This window comes from Bombus pyrosoma, linkage group LG11, assembly GCF_014825855.1.
Source record: "Bombus pyrosoma isolate SC7728 linkage group LG11, ASM1482585v1, whole genome shotgun sequence".
Lineage (NCBI taxonomy): Eukaryota > Metazoa > Arthropoda > Insecta > Hymenoptera > Apidae > Bombus > Bombus pyrosoma.
This window is the reverse complement of record NC_057780.1, coordinates 11,564,104-11,583,763: the sequence shown is the minus strand read 5'-3', so window position 1 is coordinate 11,583,763 and position 19,660 is coordinate 11,564,104. Positions and strand designations below refer to the sequence as shown.

The window sequence follows — 19,660 nt, the reverse complement described above, 5'->3', positions numbered from 1 at the left end:
TTTTATTTCGAAGTAAATGAAACAATTCTCAGCGATGTTCGAATCCGTGATCCATCGATGAAATACGAACAGGGACAAGTGATAGAATCGAATGCAAAGGAAACATGTTTCTTGTTTTCTTTCATCACCCTATTCTTATTGTTGAAATAAAATTTGGTAATTATTTACAAAGCCGACAATCTCAACATTCTGACTAACCTTCTTCGCAGAAACATATTCGATACTATATATGGTAATTTGCTATTTACAACATGTGTGTTATTGATCTGAGGTATTCTACGGTACAAACCACACAGCTGTAGACAGTAATGTACATACACAAACTGTAGAACGTGTCTGGCGGGAAACCAGAGCAAACACTACACGGTATGGAAATCGCAAAGGACGTTATATTGGCTATTTAGCCAAGTTTCTATTTCGACAGTATGATTTGGATAGTCGAATAGTTACGTTTCTCGAAATAATGGCTGAAATATTTTTCAATTTTGAACAACGATAATATAATATCAAATTTTATATAAATTCTAAATTATTTAATAGCTAAATTTATTTCATGCTACCAAAGCACTCAATAATTATGATCACTTGTCGCATATATTTGTTTGTTTCTGGCATAAACGCAACTATTATTATTATTAGTTTATAATATAATACCAGTACAAGTACCATACTAATAACTAATATCAGTTCAGTAGAAAATGATCTAGGATCTAAGATGAAACCCTCTGTTTCGCCTTTTCGTGAATTGATTTTGGTTGGGCTAGATAAAAATGCAACCGTCTACGTCACGAACAATTCAACAAATTTAATAATTTGTTGTAATATAGATACTATAACACGTAAACAATACCAGGACTGTGTGCGTGCGTAATATGAACACTTCCTGTCAGAAGCAGAATATGATATAGGGTAGGATATATTTTTGCTGATATTTAGGAAATTGAAGCCGAGCGGCGTATATATGTACAAGGAAAAGTTGTTCAGAATATTAACCTTGATAACATCTCTTAAGGTCATTGAAATCGTCGAGATCGTTCACTTGGTAAATAATTACCCAAAATTTTCTTATGCATAAGCAAATATATGTATTTGATAAAAATCTGTTAACGACAAGAGCAATGAAAGAAAAACAGTTTCCCGAGACGCGTGAATAACAGGAGAATTTCGTTTTGCATCTCATGGAAGTCCTTAATCAAAGGTAGACCTTAATCAAAGGTAAAGGTCTCGCAGATCGCCTCGTACTTAGAACGTTAATGATACCGTAGCTCTCATTACCAGGTTGACGTTAGCGAGAACGAAGAAAAATCGTTATATTTATTTTCAGTAATATTAACCGTTTAACAATCGAATTACTAATAATCTTCGATTTGGTACACCTAGCGATACCTGTGACACCTGAAACACTCAGGGAGGCTCCTAATCAGGATAATGAACTGGATAAATAGCCTCCGTTATATATTTAGTTAAGTGGAAACACGATTGTGCAACAACGATTAAGAAAAAAATATATAACAGGAAAAAAGAAAAAGCGGGAGAAAGCGGTGGAACTGCGTTACGTAAACTGGCTAGCAAAAAAAAAAAAATCCGGACAGTGCGAGGAATAATCGGTGTTAATTTTGATGGAAGGTATTCAACGATGCTTAACGACGAAAGCAGGAATATAAATATATTATTATTCATAAAGCAAGTTAATGCAGTTAAGATAGGCATAAATAGGAGTCATAATTAGAAAATTAAGTTGAAATTTATTAACCGCGCGTATTACAAAATTTATAAGAAAAACCAAATTGGACGTTTGAAGATTTGCTTTGGAGGTTTTATCTTATATCATTTAGTATCTTATTTTATGAGACACGTAAGTTGCGAATGGAATAATTGATTTCGAATAAAGTAAGCAGAAAATGAAGCCTGCGGAAATTATTTAGTACATAATAAATAAAATAGTGGACATTTCAGTAGATAATCCTTATGGTTGCCAGTGTACGTGCCAATCCGAACACGTCGAAAAGCAATTAGCTCGAGATTTAACAGATTTGTTTGTCGGTTTAGAAAATAGCGAAGATTTGTCTATCGATCGCAATACCGATAATCCGATAGCGCGAGGCAAATTTAAAGACTATGTGTCTACCAATTCGATTAATTAGCATCGAAGGTTAACACTTGTTCGGTCTCCACTTGTCGGAGCTGTTTGCGGTGTACTTAACGCTCTTACATAAATTAACCATCGATAATTATTAATACATACATGCTGTTTGTGTCTCAGATACGTTTGTTTTACAATGGTCAAAATGTATCGAATCCTGCGGACCGTAATTTGATTAACAGTATTCCCAAGAAAACTATAAACGTTGAAGTGTTCGTTAAGAGATCAGCCATTTCATTTGCAATTTACTATATTTGATCATTATTATCATTAGTAGAATACATTATTAAATTCTATTATTATTCCTATTAATAAACGATAAATAGGTAAATTTTTATACGAATAAAAGAGAGAAAAGTATCAGAAAAGATCGAGGCTATATGAAGTAATAACGAATAGAAATGAACGTTTAATAATTGAGTGACATAACGGCAAAGTAATTTGCGGCAAAATGAATACGAACGATTAAACGACGATACATCGACCAATAAAGTACCTTTTTACGTTGACACTCGATCACACGAATGAATTTAACGTTTTAATGAGCTGAATCTATAAAAAGCATTCGACGTTTACGTCGATTGAAATAGATATTTTAAATTGCAACGAGTTACGTGAACCAATCTAGTTATCACTGTTAACGATCAAATGTTTCCAAACAAACGGCCTCGCAGAAAACTCATATGGAATTAAAGAAGCTGAAAAAATCTGATCCATGGGAGGTTAATTTATGACCTATACCTATTATACGAAATCTGTAATATTTCATCGATATTTCGTCAGAAATCACACTAATTCCTGCTCGAATTTTGAAATATATACGATATATATTAATTTCGAAATATATAGATATATAGTAGATTCCTCCTTATCCATTATCGCATTTCCATTCGAAAGAAGACAATTGATCAACAGGGCCTTCTTACGTAACGCAAGCGATATTTTAGTGAAACTTTGCAAGTCAAAAATTTCAAGTTATCGACAGTAATTAATTCCTTTGCATAATAACGACAAACTTGATAGGAAAACAAATGGAACCGAATATGAATATTTCACAAATAACAAGTCAACTGATTATCCTATCTGTTAAATGCAAGATTGTAGAAAAGACAATGTATGATCTGTAAATGAAATAAATCATCAATACGTATGAAGATATATAAGGAAAGAATTAAAAAAAAAATGGAAGTACCACGATTTGAATCGAAGAAACTATAGGACCAGAAGCAGAACTCGAGCTTTCGTAGCAACGCGATTGTTAACAGAACGGTGTAGTAAACAAATCTGAAACGATGTATATGTGAAAGCAATGGTTAGGACTCGTGACTCGTGACCCTCGACATTAAGGTCTCGCTTTAATCGAGTCAGCACACTCCGCTCGCGTTAACCAGCCGCGTATCTCCCCGTCTGTACTTATGTACAATTTTTTTCTTTCAACACCCACCAATCGTCGCGAGTGTTTCCGAACCCGCCGTAGCCGGTTCCTTATCAGCGTATCCAGGCTAATCTAAAGGCGGATACACACAGTCGACGCATATACGTCGAACGCGTTGTAATACGGACGATCGGTGGATCGCGAACGCGTCTCGTCGATTAAAGACTCGTTAGAATGTGTAATGAGCAACAGCGTGTATATTGTCGAAATAGTTGAACCGTCTGAGTCACCTTACAGAAAAATGTGTCACGAGCCCGTGATGGTCGTTTCGTTGTCACGAATTACGAATCACGAGAAAATGATATGTAAACTTTCTCCGAAACGATCATATAAAACTTTCAAAGATCGTCACAGCAACTGACCGATTTACATAATTTCTAATATTGCATATGATTCGGGGAAGAAAATGTGTAATTTTGGACTGGTCTAATTTTGAAATACGCTCTAATTATACGGTTATAATCGCTCTAATTTTGGAATTTGAAATTATTTGTTTCTAAAACGGTACACCGATTACAAGATTATTACGTTGACAGTTGCGATAAAATGTTATCGTCTTTTTTTCTTTCATCCGCTTGATTATGCTATTGAGAGAGCATCCTTGTGGTTGTATTTTCTTCTTCGAAAGAAACACGATTATTAATATCGCAATATTGATATACGATTGTCGATACACGATTGCCGATACACGATAGCCACGATGACAAAATGAATTTGCATTCATTTATGAAAATTCGCGTCGATGATATTTCAGAATGAATCTTCTGTTCGATTGCGAAAAAATTGTACAACAATGGCAAGGCTTTAGCTTGTATCGTATCATCTATCGGTACCGCGTCATGGTCACTCGATTGTTATAGATCTTTCGATAGATCTGTCTTCTGTTTGAACAACAACGAGAGAAAATTAATTCGGAAAAGATAAGAAGCTGGACACGTGCGATAAATAGATTCGATGCGAAGCTCGAGTGTCCATGCGAAGGTTAAAGACTCAAATTATTAACATCGGTCAACAAGATCATCATTTTACGAATGAAAAAATGTTATCGACGCCGCATATATCGTTATATTCATCGATAAGGATAAAAATGAGAAATTGTATCGAATGAAAGGGTACTAATTTCAAGTGCGCTCTAATAATATTACTAGATATATTTTTATATTCAAAACATCATCGTTTCTTGCCTCTTCTGTAGACATTTCTATATTACATAATATGAGCAAAAAACTGATTGTTATTTGCATATAAGTGTGTACTATATGTATATTACAAATTCAATTATGTATTTATGTAAACTTGGTTCATTATTATTAGTCGATTTATTATCAGAAATAATTTCAGTTCATTAAAAATTCAAATATTTTCTTGTCTTATGATAATTTTGAAAAGGACATTATCTGTATTTGCGTAACTTTGCTTGAATTTGTTGAATAAAAAAAAATTAATTTACGCGAGTCATAAATAAACTTCATAATTTTATTTAATAAGTCACTGAATTAATTTGTATGTCTAATATTGTAATTACTATACGATTCACGATAATATTTAATAATGCCGTGCATTACATATTACTTGTTTCGATATAGGCTGCTTCTCCTAATCATTAATGTTCCGTTTATTGCTCTATATAATCCGGAAAAATAATTCTTTAATAAAATGAAAATATAATTCTTCAAACAACGGGTATTAGCAATAATACGCCAGCGACCAATGGCCGATTAATAGGATTTTCATTGTCAGAGATCACCGACCGCGTGTTCGTTAATTGGATCTTCTGGCTCAAACGTTGGAAGATACACCCTTTCTACCAAGTAAACCAATATACCATTAGCTAGCTGTATACAGTGATTCTAAACTGTAAAACATGAAACACCGTGAGCGAATCATACGATGAGATTTAGAATTACGCGTACTGTATTCGCAAATTTTTATTCGACGATGTTTGGTTACTTTCACGATTTATGCCCCGTTATATTTACGTTTGTTCCCTGTGTTTCTTGATCTTTGCTCGATAGAGGCTCGATCGTTGTTGTCAGGAGTATCGAGTTAAAAGGAAAATCGGACGATAAACCGATATGAGAATACGACACAATATACGCGAAGCGTTATACATCTGGTATAACATATACAGATACGAGAAGCAATATGAATGAAAACGAACGGCAGGATGTATGCAAATTAAAATGTGAAGGAACACGTGGCGGCATGCTCCATTTCCAGATCGTCATCGGCATAATCTACGACGAGACCGGCTCGAGAGGACATTCCAATTTTACGTAATGACATCGTACCAATATCTTTTTTCCACTTCGCAACAACAATCCTCATTTACAAACCGCGATCCATTGCAAAATCCGTCGCTACGGATCTGGCTATAAACATGGCTGCTTCAACGAGCAAGGAAACGAGATTGAAACAAGAAATACTGGTTGTCGTTTAAATTGCATCGCGAATTGATAACACTTAACGAATAACGCCGCTTGTTGTACAATAGCGACTGGCGGTGTCCTTGTTCGAATAAATCGAATCCCAGTCATTTTTCAATGTCTTTCTACTTCGTTATTATTATTGTTATTATTATTATTCGTAGCGTCATTATTATTCCTAGAAATGAAATTAATCGACAATTCTAAAGACTTCAAGGTCCCGAAATATTCAGAACAAATAATCCTTCATAAAAAAGATAACCCAGAATAAAGATCCAAATTAATTAAGTCATCACGGGAACTGAACTACTCTTTGGCATCAGCGTTTAGTGTTCTACTTTGTAAATCTACTATAACGTTATGCGTTTAAAATAAAATGAAAACTATAACATAGAATAAGGAAATAATGTCAACTAATTTGCGATTGTAATTTGTTTGACAATGTATGATATACGATGCACTACAAAATATTCTCTAGATGGTGATTCCAGTTGCTTCAATAAAAAATGAATTGTGAAGAATCGGTAGCCTTCAACAGGTGTTGTTTAGAGCGGAATGGATTCGCGTTCACTCGAACGAGTCATCGAGGAGTAGTGTGTATGTGCGATTGTTCAGAGGCTCGGCAAATGACAGCGCGAAGATCGCCGTCTTGCTCGAGGAAGCACGGCTGAACATGATTAGATAATCGACAAGCTGACGCGATCAATTAGTGTGCAGACATAAACGTGGCACAATTTCTGGCATCGATCGTGACGTCAAGGAACACGACACCCGCTGTAATGACAAAGACAAAAACACGTAAGAACTAACAGCTGGTTACCTGTACAGGTGTAAACGATGCGAAGGACGATGATAAAGATAATATTTCTGATTAAACGATTAAATGAGTAATATTCTAATTCTATTGAAATATCCCGCAACTTAAATAAATTTATTGGAAACAACAGATTCATTGATTGTCCCTGTCTTTTATAATTTCTCGATCAAGTGATAAGTTGTCGTGTGTAAATAAGTGACTTTAATCAGTCATTTAACCTTCACGCAATGTAATCAATTTTTTCAACTGCTGTTGAAATATATCGATTAACAAAAAAATTCTTCCCTCTTTACTTGTCCTTTCTCAAAAGGTATACTAATCAACTGTGTAAATTGAAAGAGAGGAAAAAACGATAATGTTATACATATTATATTTAAAAATGAGAACCTTGTATATCAATTTTTTATCTTCATTTATCAAGCTTTACAGCGAAGGAGAATTTTAAATGGTATAGATTAAGGTCAAAGTCTGCAGTGAACAAGTTTACAATGGCATTCAACTACGTTGTCTAACAATAGAAAAAGGTAATAAGACAGGTAGTAGTTGCAAAAAAGTGTAAAACAATGTTCTTCGTGGCATTAAATATTTATGAACGTTCTACGATTTCACACACAGCAAAACAGCAATAAATTACAGTAGTCTGCTAGGAAAAACTAGTATTACATATCACAACACAAAACGTAGTAAACATACGAAGTCTGCAAAAGTTTATGTCAATTTGCACTAAATTGATCATTCAAGTACATACCATTTTTTCTCCATAATCGGACATTATAGTCGAATACAAATCACTAACAAATATCATGCATAGTGATGAAACTGTAAACAGGGAAATACTCGTAAATTCAATTATGTTTATTATGAAAATTTGCATTTTCTTCCTATAATATAGGATCTAAAAATATCCTTGTATTTTAAAACGTTATAGCATAACAGCTTCCATGTTCGTTTTTCAGTAATAATTACAAACTAAATTAAATCAAATTTAGTATATTTGCGTGCTCGCTACTATGAATGGAGCTCAAATAAATGTAACTCTACTATACTACTGCATTGTCATGCCTTGGTTAGGCTGTTACTTGAAAAATCTTTAGAGCGTTGTTCTTCGAACGAAACTCGACGAGTATTACGTGGCAGTTCCCGCAGCCATTATCCTGAATGCGACGATTAATCTCATAATCCGATCGTTACGAGCGATTAGAGCGATTATACCGGTGCGTAATATGCACGAGACGAGACGCGTATGCTGTGTTTACTCGCAACGATACGATTTTCAGAGTAACCCCGTATTTTTACCCACCCAAATTGCATAACGCCCACGTTGTTGTTACTCGAATATCAAACGTTTATATTAATTGAAGTCTCTTCTGTTTGTCTGTTCAGCGTTTCGCACCCGCGATTCGCGATATAAATATCGTATTTATAGCGTAAGTGGTGCACGGATACTTGGAATAGACAAACTCTATTAATAACGAGCCATAATATAAAATATTCGCGAATAATATTATTCGAGTGATGCTTCGTACAAAATGCTTAAGCGGTGATTACTAATAAGTCGTTGTAACAAATCCGTGAAAAAAAACCGCGTCAAACGGTCAAACGATTGCATAATAACTGGCCTGAACGATACTATGCAATAAAATTGTTGTAAAGACAATAGTGGCACAATCGTGGGACGAGCTTGTCACTTGCCACCATATTATGAATTAATTTTTCAGATTAATTTTGATACTCCTTTGTTACACCATGGGAATATGATAAGTCCATTTTTACTGGATTTGTTGATTTCGTTGATAGAAAGGTATTTGAGTAAATCACACATATTTAATTCCAAAATCAAACAAAAGGACAGGTTCGATGTGCGATTGCTTCGCCATTTATTAAATTTTAAAGTTGTTTTTCTAAAGGGCGTGAAATGTAATTTATTGGATTTTTCATCTGTGGTGATCAAATTTAACACTGTTGTTTGCTCCTAAATTTGAAAATAAAATATTAGGTCGTCCGAAAAGTCAAAAATCAATATAAATATACATATAAATAAGATAAAGATTACAACGTTCGACAGATTAGGTTTCATGTTTGTATAAAGATGCGTTATTGTAAAGGACGTGTCTGTAAAAGAAAGACACTTTTCGAACAACCTAATATGTATCGCCATTTGAATCTTCGAAAGAGAATCTCTTTTCTGTTATTCGCTGTAATCGCAATCGTATAACAAAACGCAAAGAAGAGTCACGATCGGATATCCTCGTATGCAAATGAAAAAATATTAACACAATGCGCAACAGTGCAGCTATTGAAACAGATACTGACTTTGTAGATACAATGAAGTCCAACGTACATCGAACGCCGAAGCGTGTTTGTCTGTTTCTGTCGACATGTTCGAGACTTTGTCGATAATCGTAAATAATTGTTTTCAGATAGGACGTTATTTGCGGCGTAACTTTGACTTGGTGAAACCGCAGTTGTTCCTATTACTGCTACCATTCCTTTGAAGCGAAAAACGTGTATAGAAGAGCTACGTAAAAAGCAAGCCATTTGTCGTTTCCGTAGGTCGTAAAAAGAATTTACAAGAATCTTTTCAAGCTCTCTAGAGAGGCAAGATCTATTATAACAATCATTTAGAGAGATAAAAACAGAATTTTTGCATTTTTCCTTTCACTCGTACACCCTCTTATACTCTGTAAGTAAACTAAATCCTTCGTGTGCAACTTTTATTTTATTTATCTACTGTGCTAGATTTAAGAAATTACAGAGACAATCTGGACTGTTCATTAATACATCTACTACAATATACAATTACAATATACAATATATAAAATACAATATACAATTAATAAAAGTACAAGTTCGAAAAGGAAAGAAATTCAAGCGCAATGTAAAATTGATAACCATAATGCGAAATGGCAAAGTTGTATGAAAAATAAGAGATGTCAGACGAACATAAGATTTCCGGATTTCCATCCGAAACCGACTCGATCTCGTGACAATGAAACGTGTGCACACGCGCCCACGACCTCGCATGCAAATGCTGTGTAAAAGTCGCGTGCACTCGTGTAAAAGCGTGACGCAAGCGTAAAGCACACGTGAACGTAATGATGTCGAATGATGACACACTGTCTTGTAACGAAAGCGACAGATTTGAATATAAAAGACTTTGCACTTCTAATGATTTCTTGCGACACATGCGGATTACGCGTTCTCCTTTTGGAATAGAGATTAGCCGTAAATCATTAACAAAAGCCGGTAAATAGCTTATTTTACGTAGGATTATCTGTATACGAATGTGTCAGAAGATTTTAACTGACGATATTTGTAAAGTAATAGTTTTTTAAATATATTATTTGCTTAGGATACTTGTTCAATAAACTCCTAGTGACTCAATATTCGTTTAGGAAAATAAGATGATTCACGTTTCTATTTCAAGCTGTTTTATCTAAATTGATAGTAATTAAAGATAGAGCGTAATAGTTAGTTAGCAATGTTTTACAACGAACTTTATAGTTTTCGAAGCAAATACGATAAAACGTTTCTGGCCAGATAGAGTGTACACTTAGAGTGTAAGCTTTTTGGCCGGGATAAGATCGACCCCACCCTGCTGTTTGAAGGTCGGGCAAATATTGGAGAAAAGGAAGAAACCTTCAAGACCCTTCAACCGTGCGAAGGAAACGGAAAACTGATCGATATAACCTCGATATCGAGTATCAACTTCAACCTGCAACAATGATAGTTGAAAATTCAATCCGATAAAGAAGAGAAGCCGATTATAACGTTATAATATAAGCTCCACTTTATTAAAGTAGAGCTGAATACATGTGCGATAACAATCGTAATAATAATCGCCGATCGAAAAATTCAATTCAACAAAAGCTTTTAAATATTTGCTCTGAAATTTTTTTAATTGTATTTTCTTAAAAACCAACATATACTCGACAACTATTAATTGTCCAATCCAATTCGCCAATCCTATATTCAATCTAAATAAAAGAAACCAATTATAAGCTCGATTCTCCACAACTTCCATTCTACGAAACCAGGGAGCCCAAATTAACCATCACCATCCTATTAATCAAGAATCCTCAGAGGAATGGTCAAACGCAGAAACGAAACCCGAAAGAAACCATCGCGGAAGCGTCGAATCTAAAACGGAAGGGGTGGTGGATGCACGCGGGGTAGGAAAAGCACGTTCCCGATCCGTAACGAAGCCATAGATCCAAAAGGGGTTGCGATGACGCCAGCACGATCACAGGGACGCGCGAGATTTCGCGCGTGAGTGTGCTCGAAGAGGAACGATCGGCAGTCTCGTTCGGCTCGTTGAACATAAATCTCGTCTCCCAGTGGACGATGACCCGTCGCGCTTATTTATCATCGCTCTTCTCTCTGTTACGGCTTAACACTAATGACAACCCGATATAGTTTCCAACGCAACTTTCACTAATGGCCGGCTGTTTCCATCGAGAATTAACAAAATATTATTTTTTCTATATTCCTAAAGAAATTCGATGATCTTGGATATATAAAAAGTAAGTGGATAGAAATATGTAATAAGCGATATTACAAGATAAAAAAAACTTCGGGGCAGAGAGGATTCGAATTTTTTAACGCCAGTATGACATCACCAGTCGTCATAATATTGACTATGCTTCAACGCGTTCACCATAAACGGGACTCGATGACTGTGCACGTATGACACCATCTGAGCCTTTTACCGAGACGAACGTTATCAAAGGCGAGATCATTGACTATTAGCAAAAGCAACTTTCGCATTAAGATTATGCTCAGAATTTGTCATCGACGCATCTGCGTCATTGTAAACGTTTTTGTACTGTATCTACATGCCTTGTATTGCACGAGGTGATAGAATAGCCCATAAATCGGCCAAGCGAGTCTGTTTAGCCTGTCAATAATCATTATCGACACAGTGCTGCCAATAAATTGTTTTCAAACGATAAACCGTACGTATTCTTTCGAAATTTTGCTCGCCGATTCGATCGAGCTAACCGAAGACGAGCGATCAGGGTAGATCGTGAACGCTTCGACCGAAAGCTGTTGATTTGACAGCGAATTATTTTGGTATTGATATCTTGATTTGCAGCTGAATTAAACACGGAATGAAAAAGGTTTTTCGTTATAACAAATTCTTTTCTTTCCTTTCTGTTCTCTGACTCTGTATGATACGATGAAGATTAATCGATTAATTAATTTGAGTATGTTATGTAATTGAATTTATTTTGTTAGATCACAGGAGGCTAGTATAGTTTCCTTCTTTTTTTTCAAATTTGGCATAATTGTATATGGCAGTGATTAAGCTGATGTAACACGAATTTTATTGGTTAATTAATTTCAGTACCTACGTTATGTGGCTGAGTATTTTTGTTACATTAAAAAGGAGCTAGTACATTTTTCGTTCGTTTCATTTCTTTAAATTTAGCACAGTTGGATGTGACAGTTATCAAAAGCGGCTCGGATTCTCGACGAATCACTGTCGAAAATCTGTCACAAGCCCCCAGGCAGAGAAAACTGATATGCCACTCATTGTTCACCGAATATCAGTCTGAAAAGAGTTCTCGCCGCGGTTGTATAACGTCACGGCAGATAATCCCGCCACTGCTATCTTTTCGCAAATAGCAATAGCGATTACCTGAATTACAGTACGTGTGTCGCGGCGATGACTTTTATTGGGCTCTTGTGTAATAGCTATAAAATATATTCAAGAAAGTAGTACAGCTTCAAACAACTTCAGGAAAGTACTCCAACTTCAAACAACTTCAAGATAAAATACGCAATAACTTCAATTATTTGAACTACTTCATTCTAATTTGCATTTTAATGAATATTTAACTATATCAATTATTTCTTAGAAAATACATTATTGATCAAGTTGTCAGTAGACGAGATGAACAATCAATGTGTCATCTATTTACTTGACAAAAAAGTCTCTTAATCGATCGACCTTAGCAAGTAAATTAAAACCGCCTTGTCACCTTTCCTATTTGGTAAAGCACTCTGTTCCTCGACGATTCCTGAAAAACTTTCGTACATTATAATATAACATCGTTTAAAATAAATTAAACGGATAAAAAAAAAAACAAATACAGTGTGCAAAGATCGCAAGTGTTCCATGTTACGCAATAACGAGCATTTAATTACAAAATCCTTTCAAAATAATTTCTCGATATTAGTAAGCTTGGTAAATTTTTATGACTAAAAAATTTGTTTAATACGAATTAAAGAAAACAGAGAAACAATGACTTCCATATTGTTCGAAGACGAGCGTATGTCGGCCTTTCTGCTTCGTCGACGCGGCAGCCGCGGAAACAATAAATAATCGAAGCAAAATTATTACGGGTCATTCGCTCAGGCTTCTTGATCCGTACGAGCATTAAATAGTCGCGCTTTTCTCGAACTGGACTCCAGAGGATTTATCGTTAGGTGGAACGGCCTGCTATCGCTCCGCGGTTCTCACACTGTCGCGCGTTCATCGAAGCTCGCGAGGTTCACTGATAACGAAAACAATAGTCCGCGGAACAGATAGTGATATTCTCTTTCTCTGTCTTTCAGACTGCATATTGGATTCTTGGCAAGTGCTAAAATTACTTCGTGTTGAATCGAAATGACCTAAAAGGTCGATCAATCGCTCGACTTCGCTCGCGCGACGCGGACTTTACTTTTCCCCTTTTTCGCCATGTTCTACTTGGCGAAGTCCTTTCTCTCATTTTAAATTAATTTTCATGTGAAACCTCCCGCACACAGATCGATATTAACAAAAATTCAGAAATTTAAGTAAAACAATTAAAATAGTAAACTTTTAGAAATAAAAATTATAGGTCTGCGACTGATTAACTATGAAAGTTTTGAGGATCGGCAATCGTTTGCAGATACTGTGGATCTTAGATTTCCGAAGTATATTTTCTTCGTGAACTGAGTTTAAACAAATCAAGAGACGTACATTTATTACATTGTGATGTTGATAAATTCACAAGTTCATGATGATCTATCGTTTTTCTAGAAAATAATTAATAAAGTGACAAGGCAACAAGTTCTGCAATCAATTAATCTTCATGTTTCCTCGAAACTCTGCAGGGATCTCACCTTTCACCTGTGATACTCGAATACCGCGCTAACAGAGAATCCTATCGACTTTTTTCCTGTCATTTAGTCGAAGAATACGTGTTGCCTTTTAGCAAGTCAAAGTACTCTGACTAATTACCAGAATCACATTTTACTTATTTCTACAATATCGTATAAGCTATACGAACGATACGAGCTATGTACATAATTTACACGCCATTAGTTGCCAATGTTTTTCTCGTAAACGATAGATACGAGAAAAAATGGAAAAGGAATAACATAAATGGTTGAAAATGAATTATTCACTATAATATCCTTTTCGCAAGTGCAAAAATGCATGTGCGTTTTGCAGCTGCGTTACTTTCTTTTTAATGGAAGCCCCCTTTCTTTCATACATCGAGATCTTCCGCTATTCTATGAAAAAAAGTATCAGGGTAACATGGTCGAAAAATGATTAGTTTGAAAGATTTTTAACTACAATTTTGTAAGAATATCATATGGAAAATGAGAAAAGATGTAACACAGCACTCTTTTATTTATACTTCCTTTGTGTCACATATGATAAATTCTATAAAATTTAAGTCACAATATCTTTTAAACTAACCAGTTTTCCACCAAGTTACCCTAACACTTCTCTTTTTGTAAGATGACAAAAGTCATTAAAAAGAAATAGCGTAGCTGCAAAATGCACATGCATTTTTGCACTTGCAAAAAAGATATTATAGCGAATATGCAGTTCACTTTGAATCATTTGCATCTTCATGTATTTTTTATGCTTATCGTTTATGAGAAAAGCGCTGGGAATCTGTATCACGAAAATCTAGAAGAATTTTTTGTTACATTTTCCACAAATATATTCTTTTTCCTTTACCTGGGATTTATTATGCAATAAATGGAATATACTAATATTAGCTGGTAAACGTATGTTGGACAATGAATGGCACCACAGAAATCATAATATAAAATTAGGTACTTTTCCAAGGGACGATAAGTATTAGGTTGTCCGGAAAATGTCTTTCTTTCGCAAACGTGTTTTTTACAACAGTGTACCTTCATACAAGCGTGAAACCAAGTGCACCTTTCATACAAACGTGAAACCAAGTGTTTGGAATGTCGCGGTGTTTATCTCAACAGAACAAAATGGACCGTACGTAATTCGACAAAATAATATAAAGCAAAAAACGTTGAGCGTCTATTATTTCCTCATAAAACGGAAGAAACTTTTCGATCAACCTAATAACTTGAAATAAATTACAAACTATTGATTATTCTCTTTAAATAAAAAAGCGAAATTTACCCTACGATTCGAGTTATAATATCCAAATAAGTTACAAGCATCTAATTAAATTAAAAGCAAAAGAATAAAAAAGAACAAGACACTTAGATAACTCTCTTCGCTCGTTTCTGGCGCGTATTATTTCGTAAGCATCGGATTGTTTTCTGGTAGCGCCGAAGAAAAATTCGCAATTAAACGTGTAATCATGCCACGTTAAGTTATTTCCGCCTGGAACGCAACTTAATTGGCCGCGATAATGGATTCAACGATCGTTGTTGCAATCGTTCCAAGAAACATCATTCTGTTGCGAGATTTTCGACGCGCGCCGACGCGATTCAACCGGAAAACGACTTATCGATCGTTTTTCACTGTTTTCATTTCGAAATATTCGATTCATCGTTGCGTGTTCCGTGCCCAACATCTTTACGTTTGCATAAGTTATCGGCGAAACGAGACGGTGCAAATAGAGATTAACGGTCGCGAACAGAAGTCACGTGTGAGACTAGAAAAGCAGCAGTGTCGGCGTCGTTAGTATTAGTTATTATCTGCCGACCTTCTTTCGCAGAGAACGCTGTCATCCAAGCACGCTTCCGATCCCACTAACTGCAAACTCAAAGAGCATTTCGACGATTCTTCTTCATTTTACCAAGCTGATATCTATGCAGGAAATACATTCGATGAGAAACGAGAACTCGTTTAATTAATTGCGGACTCAAAGTACATTTTGATGATTCTTCGATGATTTGACGAAGCGACGAAGCAATAACATTCGAGCTGAGACAAGTGGAAAAATAATAGATCGAAACATATGTGTATGTAAGTAGCTGTGATTTTATTTCATATTTCAAGAAAGCAATAATTTTTCTATGTCTAATCCACATCCATTTCTCATTTTTCCCGTTTAGTATGTTAACTCCGTAACATAATACGATATTCCATGGCTAAAATAAAGCCAGACAGACTAATTATCATGGATACTAATTTAATAACTGTACAATAATAGGTAGACTGCAAATGTTTATGGAAAACATAAAGGTGCAAAACTGTACGCCACATGCAAGAATATAGAAAATATGCAAAGTAAAATAAGTTTAAAATAAAGTGAAGTATGTAAAATAAACTTGTTATAATATATGTAATATGTATATATTTGTCCTTGTTTTGATTCCAAGATCTCGTAACTTTCTGATTTGTTTCTCTTAATTTTTTTTATCAACTCATCTGATCTTTATTGATTTTTAACACGGTGATTATAAAACGGTCCAATTAACAAGTTAATTTGATTTTCATTACGTATATAAAATCACCGATTCATCAAGCCACTTTCGAACCGTAATTCGCTGTAGTTCCATTTAACTTGGAAAACATCGATTCTTCCACTGCTATTATTCTATACGCACGATATACGGGTACATACCTGATCTATCGTCATCTAAAGGTAACATCTCGCCAGTGCTACGTCTATACGTACCTGAACTATCACACGACAACGATTCGCTATATGAAGTTATAAGACGGATTGCCCACCTGCCAATCAAACGAAACACACGACACGTGATTCAAGTACCGTGTAAAGATAACAAAAAAAAAAGCGATTTTTGGATAAGCACGATGCAGAGCAAATTAGCCCTAGTGTTCGGAGCAAGTGAAGCGAAATGAGATTACTTTTTCGTACGTTCAAACTCATCGAAGCAAAATTAATTAAGCAATGCGATAACATCCATTAATTCCCGGCGACCTGTCGTCTGAATTCGCAAATACGTTCAAGAATCTACGTAAAGTAGATGGAACCGAAATGGAACTACCAATAAGCGATCATAGTTCGCTAGCAACGATTTATGACAGTCTGCCAAAAGACATTTTGGCCACCATCCATGGCAAGTAATCAGCCAAGGGGTTGTTTGATAGTATGGCAACTTCGAGAATTGAGACAGTCGTGGGAATCGAAAGCACGATAGTTAATTAGATTTTGTGTAAAAAATGTTGGTAGCACATCAACAGCGTGAATTCGATGTATTTATTTATTAAAATGTAATTAATTAATTTAGTGTATGATCCTCGATGAAGTGATTCATATGTATGAATCGTACGTACCTATTTAACAATTAGTATAATGATATTACCTATTTAATAATAATAATAATAGATCTGTCAATTTTTGATAAAAATGTGTAGAAAGAATCTCGAAGCCCAGGTTTTGTCACATCGATAATGAAAACACCATCGAAAACTGATCAATGTCGAAACATCCCCTGACCGTAAATTAACAGCCAGCAATACATTTAAACGTGTTTCGTAATCATTCCCAGACCAGAAGCTCATCGCGTTGATTTGTTACGACACGTTAACGGACTTTATGTTATGTAAAATGTTAATTAATACACGACCGGTGCACGACACAATCGTTGCTTCTTTTAACAGGCCAAGACTAAAGAAAGCCACGTGTTTCTCGATGGATCAATGTTCGAGAACAAAGCTTCTCTATATTCAGAAGCTATGTTTGAACGTTTGAATAACATCTCGTAGTATTTGAATACTTGACCGAAGAAATTAGACCCTTTTGACTGAAAGGGAAGGCACCTGTACCTTCTTCGTGCAAATATTTGCCAAGCAAATTTGAGAATTTTTTATTCGATTATCGAAAGTCTACAAAGTATACTTCTTCAATAATTTCGGAATCCAAATGTTCGATATGGATCTGAAGCAGCCTCCAAAAATCTTTAGTTTCAGAATTGACAATGTAGTGGAGCCTCCCTTATCCGAACACCCGTTATAAACGTGTATTATTACGCGAATGTAATATATTGAGTAAATTCTGATTAAAAAAATTTCTTTCCAACTATCGACACAAAATACGACGTAATTAAAAAAACCCGAAAGTGACGTAAGTGCGACAGAATTAGTAAAAATACACGATGTTGGATAAACCATAATCGCAAATATTAGAAAACAAGAACGATGTCAAAAATTATCTAAAGCACGTAGATTCTCTACAGATGCTGGCAACGGTAGGAAAACCTTAAATCTACCGATGTAACGAAATGGTTTCATCGCGATAAAGACGATAATAATGACGATTTTATATAAACGCAAACAGCAAACGAAAATGCTGATGGAGAAGCGCCTTGTTACGTGGAGGCATTCGTGGCATTCGAAAAACAGCTTGGATGGTTCGAAGTATGACAAGAATGTAACTCTATGCACTTACCTATGTTGACAAAATTATGTAACTTAGCAATCAAAAAGATGTTGGATACGTAAATATTTAAGGAATCTGTCGATTAATCTTAATGTGTATTTGAATAAATGAAATTTCGTATCGGAAAAATAATAGTTCTATTATTCGAAAATTTCATTGTCCCAATAGTATTATCTGTCTACTAGTTTACATAAGGCGGACTCTATTGTAATTAACGATAGAGCTGATAACGCGATGTGCCTTCAATTTTCGAAAAGAATTTCTTTTGCATCGAAGCTCGACTCGAAATAAATTTTTCTACCTAGCATAGGTAGCGTTTCGAGACGATATTGAAAACGACCTTGAGACCGCTATACTCTTGTCGTTTAATGCTTCTTTCGACGTCAATCGTGTATAGGAAAGTCGGTGACCCAGGTCTATCACAGTCGATGGTAAGCACCGTCTCGTCAGACGTCTTATCGCAGTTGGTAGACAATTATTCTTAAGAGTGAGATATGTTAACGACCTTGACGATCGATTAGGAACGAATTTCTATTAACTACCACGCAGTTTATTCCCGTTATCGTCGTTTTCCTATTCAGAATCGTTACGATGTTGCGACGTCGGTCGAATTATCAGCACGAATGTTGCTATGTTTCACGTATTCTTAATGGATCTAGTCACGCGGCTATCGAGTTGATGTCCGTTTTTTGACGGATCTAACTCCTCTTATTACTAGTAGGCTATCCTGCTAATTTCTGCAGTCTTTACTGTATCTGATTTGAAGGCCATGTATATACCTACTATATAGAGTGATCCACGTAACTGGACCCGGCTGTAGCTCCGATTTCGTCGAGGACAGAGGAAAAACGTACAGAGAAAAATTGAATGGCACGATAAGATCCATGTTCGCGGGTTTTATTCGCTTTTTTTTAGTATGCTTCGATATACCGGAAAAGTATAATTGCGCTCCTTTTTCTAAATGCAACTCTATAATTTTGTATTAACCATTCGCTGCATTTTTTAATATTCTACAAAGATGCGTTAAGGTACTTGGGTGGAAAAATATTTGCTTTAAAAGATATTTTAATTGCAGTTTTGTAGAACTTGGCGTATCATAAACAATGACAAACGTAGAGCGGAATGCTTGTGTTTATGATTTTCTTATCTTTTATATAATAGATTTGCTGGAACGAAAATCAAATGTCTTTTAAACTAGGCATCTTTCGATCCAAGTAGCTTAATACTTTTTCCTAGAAAAACTGAGTTCTATTTAAAAAGAACAGCGCAATTGCACTTTCCTCGTGCATACTA

General features: G+C 35.3%; 1 protein-coding gene across 3 annotated transcripts in view; it reads right to left on the bottom strand.

Annotated features, from left to right (window-relative positions):
• Positions 1 to 19,660, bottom strand: part of LOC122572841 (nuclear factor of activated T-cells 5) — a 57,607-nt gene that overhangs the window by 26,527 nt on the left and 11,420 nt on the right. The window contains exons 2-3 of one of the 3 annotated variants that reach the window (XM_043738382.1): positions 16,640 to 16,695; positions 15,722 to 15,825 (exon numbers count right to left, since the gene is read on the bottom strand). The exons of the other annotated variants lie outside the window; for them this stretch is intronic. Coding sequence (XP_043594317.1) covers positions 15,722 to 15,746 — 25 coding nt within the window. The 5' untranslated portion in view covers positions 15,747 to 15,825; positions 16,640 to 16,695. The remainder of the gene's footprint in view (positions 1 to 15,721; positions 15,826 to 16,639; positions 16,696 to 19,660) is intronic. 3 annotated transcript variants of the gene reach the window in all.